Source organism: Sinocyclocheilus anshuiensis, unplaced genomic scaffold (genome assembly GCF_001515605.1).
Source record: "Sinocyclocheilus anshuiensis isolate Anshui unplaced genomic scaffold, SAMN03320099.WGS_v1.1 scaffold249, whole genome shotgun sequence".
Classification (NCBI taxonomy): domain Eukaryota; kingdom Metazoa; phylum Chordata; class Actinopteri; order Cypriniformes; family Cyprinidae; genus Sinocyclocheilus; species Sinocyclocheilus anshuiensis.
In genome coordinates, this window is record NW_015540871.1 from 526,542 (window position 1) to 534,082 (window position 7,541).

Genomic DNA, 7,541 nt, shown 5'->3' on the forward strand with positions numbered 1-7,541 from the left:
CTGCAATATAACAAAGAGTGAAAAATTTAAGGGGGTCTGAATACTTTCCGTACCCACTGTATATATATATATATATAACTATTCAAATAAAACGTTACATATACAGTGTGTGTATATATATATATATATATATATATTTACAAATAAATGTATCTTGTTTTAAGTATGTTTAAATATATTTAGAGTAGGAAAACGAGAGATACCAGTTAAAATAGTGTCTGCAGTGCATAAAAAGCAAAGTAAGTGAGGAATCTTGACGCACTGTTGTGTTTTGCGTGTCAGCCCAAGTGCTGTGCAAACGTGTTGTGAATGAGAAAAGCTTTTAGTGTATTTGTGTGAGACAGTGTGTGTGTGTGTGTGTGTGTGTGTGTGTGTGTGTGTGCGCGTGCGTGCATGCGTGCGAGAGAGTGATGTGATGAAAAATGTTTTAGATTAAAGATGTGATTTAACTACCAGCATCCTACCTTAGAAACATAACACTACAGCATGTGTTTTTCCCCTACACTTCCCCTCAGCCTGCAGCCGACGGGACCTAATGACTGTGCCCTGTCACCGCACACACACGGAACCACAGACATTTACACAGGCCGTCTGTCATTTCGTAGCATGCCAGCTTGGGCAGTGAGATCCTTGCCAGAAACTAAACGTTCACCTAGAGAGAGCGAGAGATACGCACACACAAACCACTACAGTTTAACTGACACACACCCACTTCCTCTGTGTCTAACAAACACTTTAGAGCTGTTTTACAAATGCTGCCAAAGACATATTTAATATCTCTCTTTCTATTATAGATACATGCTGTCTTTTTCACACGCGCACACAATAGTCAAAAATGGCTTCATCTGCAGTCTGGGTGACAGGTTTACCCAACGTTTGCTGAATCGTGTGTTTGAAAGATTTAGCTGGGATGTGATGAATAGACCTGCTTAAGAAATTCAGTAACATCAACAGAGAGAAACAAACAAGAGATGTCAGTCATGCCAGGCTGTGGCTCATTCGTATGTTTGTATGTGTGTGGGCCAGGTCCTGTCTACATCGAGAAGCCCATAAATGTCCCCACAAGGATAGTAAACCCTGAAATCACCTACATCGTGTAGACCAGCAAACGATTGGAGGAAAATAAGAAAAAGTCTAGAAATATAGATGTGATGGTGCTTAGATAGACATATGGAGCAGTTATGTTTGTATTTGCTCATGCTTTCCAATTCCCCACTGTATACTTGCACTCTTTTGCTCTTTCACTATTTCATTGGTCTTTCCTCATTGCTGCTCTAAGAAAGTGTGCATATATGAAGACAAGATGGCTAGATTTCAAAGTTTGAAGCTTGTTTCACAAGTGCAAATGCTGCAGTAATGTTGAGGCTTAGTTGTCGCTGTCAGCTAGTTAAAGACTAAAAATGAAGGCCATTAGCTTGAGTCATGGAGAATGTGCTTAGCTTTTATTAAACAGTAAACGTCATGATGAACATCTAAAAATGCTAACAAGTTTCTGTATGGATGCACAATATACTGTATGTGTAATATGTCTAACTTGTCATGCTTTGTTAACTGAATCTATGCACCCAAAAATACTTTGTATGTACAAATTGGCGCAATATATGTGTACCACAGTAAGCCAATATTATATATTTTTATTTTATTAGTATTGTCAATATTAGATATGCATATATCAACATTTTTGGTCTTTTTTATTTTAAATGCATGTATATTTTAGGGCTGAATAGTATATTATATGTGACCCTGGACCACAAAACCAGTGATAAGGATCAATTTTTTAAAATTGAGATTTATACATCATCTGAAAGCTGAATAAATAAGCTTTCCATTGATGTATGGTTATGTTATGATAGGACAATATTTGGCCGAGATACAACTATTTGAAAATCTGGAATCTGAGGGTGCAAAAAAATCTAAATACTGAGAAAATCGCCTTTAAAGTTGTCCAAATTAAGTTCTTAGCAATGCATATTACTAATCAAAAAGTACGTTTTGATATATTTACGGTAGGAAATGTACAAAATATCTTCATGGAACGTAATCTTTACTTAATATCCTAATGATTTTTGCCATAAAAGAAAAATCGATAATTTTGACCCATACAATGTTTTTTTGGCTATTGCTAAAAATATACCCTCAGCGACTTAAGACTGGTTTTGTGGTCCAGGGTCACATATTAATTATTGGCTAATATTCGAGATTTTTTTTATTTATCGGCATTGGTTAATCTTATATATTTAATGACATACTCATTACTCCTATTTTTACATTTAGATTACATTTGCTGTCATGTAATGCTTATTAAAAGGTAAATGTAATCCAAATGTAAAAATACTAATAATTTTTTTTTAACACATTTAATCATTTAATAACACTATTAAATGTAATCAAAATGAATATACATTTCTCATACTGAATATTGTAAAGTTGTGATGCCTAAATTTACTTGCTTTTACGTAGCCATTAATGTGTTTATTTATTTAGACAATATAGTACAGTATTTTAATATTGCCCTTTATCTGTTTACAGCCGTAACGTGAAAATAATTATCAGCTTATTGCAAAAAATGCAAGCTGGAATTTTAATATTGGTGTGTCTCTACACTCTCAGAAAAAAAGATACTAAAGCTTTCACAGGGGCAATACCCTTTCAAAAGGTAAACCTTTGTACCTTATTTACCGTTAAAGGGTGCATATTAGTACTATAAATATGCATGTTAGTATGTAACGTGTACATATTAGTACCTGAATGGTACATATTAGTGCCTTTTGAAAGGCTACTGCCCCAGGGACAGCTTCTGTACTTGTTTTTTTGTCTGAGAGTGTAGGTTTCTGTAATGTTGGTTTTAGGAGTAGGGGAAAGAAAATATCATTAGCTCAGTATAAAAACAATAGAAGTCAAATGAAAGTCACCACCGTGCTAGAAAAACAAACGTGTGTGTCTGTGTTGTCTCTGACCCCACTCTAACACGAGCTTATTGTTTCTTTTTGCTCTTTCCCTGCAGAGAGCTAAAATTGGTCCCAACAAAACAGACGGCTCTTCCTCCAACACCATCTCCAAATTTGACAGCAATGGCAACCGGGACCGCATGAAACTGTCCGACTTCAATTTTCTCATGGTGTTGGGCAAGGGTAGCTTTGGAAAGGTAACTCTCGCCCTCTTCTTTCGCTCTCTCTCTCTGTCTCTCTATGTGTCTCAGGTAGGCTCACTGGTGCTTGAAGCAGCAGGTAATCTCGAGCTGTGAGGTCACTCTAAACCAGTGTTTCCCAACCTTTTTTTAGTCGCGACACCCTTTGGAAATTTTAACAAACTTGTGGCACAAGATTACTGAAACGCAGGCTAAAAGACAGAGAGAGGGGAAATAGGAGGGTGAGTGGGCTCATGTTCCAGCTGCTGCCAGTTGCCATGGCAACAGGATTTTAAAATGATATTGATATGTTGAGGTGTAGTGCTAGACCTCTGCCAGCATCATTAGCCGAGACTGTTTGATGTCGTCCACATCACGACAAATGAAATGTCAGCCTCACTGTTGCATCTGACAGACTGACCCGTCCAGTTCGGTGCTGCATCTTCATTCTCAGAGGCTACCAAACGTCACACACAAATGTCTGTACGTGACTCTGAGGTTCTCTGCAATCTCATAGATTTGTGTTCAGAGAGCAAAGACAGTGCTGAAGTCAGCCAGAACTTAAAACAAATAGTGATTTAATCAGTATTTGTTTTCCAGTAAAAATTTCTACAGATCCTTAAAACATTAAGCACGTATTTTTGGATAAAAGCATGTGATATTAAGACCTTGATTTCTTACCTCATTCCGGTGTAGGCAACAGTAAGCACAGCACGAGCTGTGATGTTTGATTTTAGGAAAAAAACAAAAAAGACTCTTATGAAGCAGTTCTTTCTAATGAGGCAGTCAAAAATATTCAAGAAACCGCCTTAAACTTGCCTGTGAGTTATCAGTTTGAATCAGACTCCATCAGTCAGTGAATCGTCACTTCTGACTCTCTCACTGAATCATAAGTAATTGTTCAATTATGTCTGTTTGAAAATGAACAGGAAAACTTTAAAAGATAAGCCTTACGATTGGCAGAAGTTTTTTTAGAGATAAAAAAATGAAGTGAGGTTTAAAGACAGCATGAAATGAAAATCTATTTTCTAAATGCATGCTATAGATATTATTGTGAATGGTTCATCCATTCATGCTTCATCTTTTAAGATAATTTTTGAGGTTTTAATGTTTAATCAAAATGCCATTACTCGTTGTTTTTACTTCTGTTATATTGTCACTTTAAAAAAAGACAATTTTACAATTGACTGAGGAAATTTGAACTTAAAGGGCTAGCTCACCCAAAAAATTGATAATTAATTTATTCACGCACCCTCAAGTTGTTCCAAACCTTTATGAGTTTCTTTCTTCTGTTGAACACAAAAGAAGATATTTTGAAGAATGTTGGTAACCAAACTGTTGCTGGTGGCCACTGACTTCCATAGTATGAAAAAGATACTATAGAAGAATCCATGTATCATTCGATCATTCGTTTTTTGATTTAATATTGAAAGTAGAAAAATGAGAAAATGGCTCCTTTTTCGTTTTTTTTTGTTTTTTTCCAAAAAACACATTTTGTAGTTATTTTGAACGTAACGTTACACAAATAAAAATGCATTTTACCATATGACGACTATAACTGACAGAGTATTAAGTTATTTCCCCTCGATGGGGAAAAAATCCAAGTGAACATCAATCAGTACTATTTAATTTAAACTGCTTTAAATATGACTGCTGCTTATTTCCTGTGCACTACAATACTGGTCTGCGCTTGACTGTCGTCTGTCTGCTTATTGAGTTTATTTAGGCTAACCCATCGCAATTTATTGGAACTAAAAAGAGAAAGATGCTAAGAAAATATATTTTAATATGTTAAAAAATATATTTTAGAATAGTAAATGGGGGACTGACAGTGTTGATATTGCCCAGTGATTTAAAAAAATGGCACTTTGTCAAAAATACTGTAGATTCCATGATGATGAGCCTTCAGTAGAGGGAGCTTCAAAAGCTGACAGATGTGCACTTTCACAAGTCCAGTTGTGTGATTATGGGGTTGAAGCAGATCATGAATGACTGAGTAGTGTGTGTGTGTGTGTGTGTGTGTGTGTGTGTGTGTGTCTGTGTGTGTGTGTGTGTTAGGGTGTAGGGCCTGTGAGGAGCAGATGGTGTCCTCTGTAATGTTGAAGTGTATCGCTTCTCTTTTCCCATTGCCAGTCACAAGGTGTCCATCTGGGGCTGCCTTTACACTGAAATAACTCTGCTCATTTCAATATGTGCATTTATTTTCAAGAGAGAGCTAAATGGCAGAGCCAGACTGTCTGTAAAGTTTCTTCAAGCATTACTTTTCCTCTGTCAGGTTTTTCTCTATGTGACCTTGCCGCAGAATGAGGGAAGGTATTTGAGAGATGCTTTCACACACTGATGAAGCGCTATTGGTTTGGTGACAAGAAGTACTGTGGCTGTGTCAGGCATATTGGATTGGGTTTAAATTCATCACACACGCATAAAAGTGTCGGGGAGCTAATATGAATATGTAGCTTTCCAAACTACAAGATACACATAAATAGTTATGCTACAGTCAAGCTACTCTTTCCACAACCTGAAAAACATAAAATTGCTGTATATAAAAAAACACCCTAAAACGCTACATAGGAACTCAAATTGGTTAATAATTTTTTTGAATTGGTTTATTTACATGAACAAATTCACTGCAAAGAATCTGATTTTCTGGCACTACATATATGAGAGAGAGAGGATATTTTAGAAGAGCGTGTTTGTTTACTGCCTTGTCGTGCTACGCTGCCACTCATTGAAAAAATGTAGCTTGTTATTGGAAAAGATACACAGTTTTGAAAATGGTTACACTACTGTCATGCTACTGAAAAAAAAATTACTTCGTTTGCATATGGATGTAATGTAATGTAACTAGTAAATCAATGAAATTGATTTGAATTGAAATGTTGTATTTGTTTTCCTTTTAATGGTATTGATTGAAATCAGTGTTTGATTTCATTCATCTAGGTCATCTATGTTTCAGCTGTTTGTATGGTAACAGATGTTTTAATTGACGTCTCAATATTATAGAAAATGTTTCTGAATGTTCTCTGCTCAGTGGAATTATAGTTGTGATTTTTTAATTAATTTATTTTTTAATTTTATTTTAATTGTAATTTTTATAATACATTTTTTTCATGTTATCACTTTATTATTTAGTTTTAGTTTTGTTTTTCAGTGTATTTACGTTGTACCTTAGCTTTAGTTTTAGTATTTGATATGCTAATTGGCATTATTTACATTTTGTGATAATGGTGCAATTAATTTTACTTTTTCGTTCTGTTCTGATTGTTTTAATGTTGTCTATCTGGTGAGTTTTATGTTTACCATGTAACATCTTTTTTTTCTTTCTTGCTCATTTTGGAGTCATAAAAATGTATGTTGGATAAATTTTATATATATATTAAAATGTTTATACTTTTTAATGTTTATGATATTAATCTCTCACTTATTTATTTAATCTTCCCTCATTTCTATTGCTCTTTGAACTTTCTCACTCTTTTTTTTTTTCTTCCATTTTTTTTATCCCTCTCTCTCTGGTTGTCTTTTCTCTTCAGTACATGCGCCTTCAGGCTCAATCCTAAAAATGAGCACAATTAAAATCTGCCCACCCATCACTCAAGATTTCCTTCACCGTGCCATTGTGCCACACTCAAATCTGCTCCTTATTGTCTTCACGTGTGCGAGAGCTTCATCTCTTCTGTCCATCATTTCTCTGTCTTTTATATCATCTGTACCTCAACTGCAGCTATGTTCTCTGGCCTAACATGCCCTAAACATGCTAAGAATGAGTATAAACGCTGCTGTATTGATCCGCAGTCAAAGGCCAGTGTATCTTCTGCTAATAAATGAAGCTCATGTGCTGTGTTACAGTGTTGCTTTGCTCATCTCCTTCTGCTTGCTCACTCAAATGCTTCAGTTATGTGTTTGGTGACATAACTCTGAACATCCCTGCTTACCTTCACGCTCTCTCTCTCTGTTTGTCTTTTTTTAGGTGATGTTGTCCGAGAGAAAGGCAGGTGATGAGCTGTTTGCAATAAAGATCCTGAAGAAGGACGTGGTGATCCAGGATGATGACGTAGAATGCACTATGGTGGAGAAGAGAGTGTTGGCCTTGTCAGGAAAACCACCCTTCCTCACTCAACTGCACTCCTGCTTTCAGACAATGGTACAGCAGCTTCTCATCTCGTCTCGTCTCGTCTCGTCTCGTCTCGTCTCGTCTCTTCTGCTGTCATCTCATTTCATGTCGTAGATTCATCTCGCCTCCTCTCATCTCATGTCGTCTCTTTTGCTCTCCTTACCTCTTCTCTGTGCCTCTGCTGCTCTCTTCTTATTTCATGTTGTTTATTTTGCTCTTCTCTCCTAGGACTGGACGATATGGCCAAAATTGATATCACGATATATTTCTTAATTTCGGTCGATACGATATACTTCCGATATC

At 36.1% G+C, this 7,541-nt stretch overlaps 1 protein-coding gene across 1 annotated transcript in view; it reads left to right on the forward strand.

Moving 5' to 3' along the window:
- LOC107688094 (protein kinase C beta type-like) overlaps nt 1-7,541 on the forward strand; it is a 139,600-nt gene that overhangs the window by 93,277 nt on the left and 38,782 nt on the right. The window contains exons 9-10 of the mRNA XM_016485661.1: nt 3,005-3,145; nt 7,095-7,268. Coding sequence (XP_016341147.1) covers nt 3,005-3,145; nt 7,095-7,268 — 315 coding nt within the window. The remainder of the gene's footprint in view (nt 1-3,004; nt 3,146-7,094; nt 7,269-7,541) is intronic.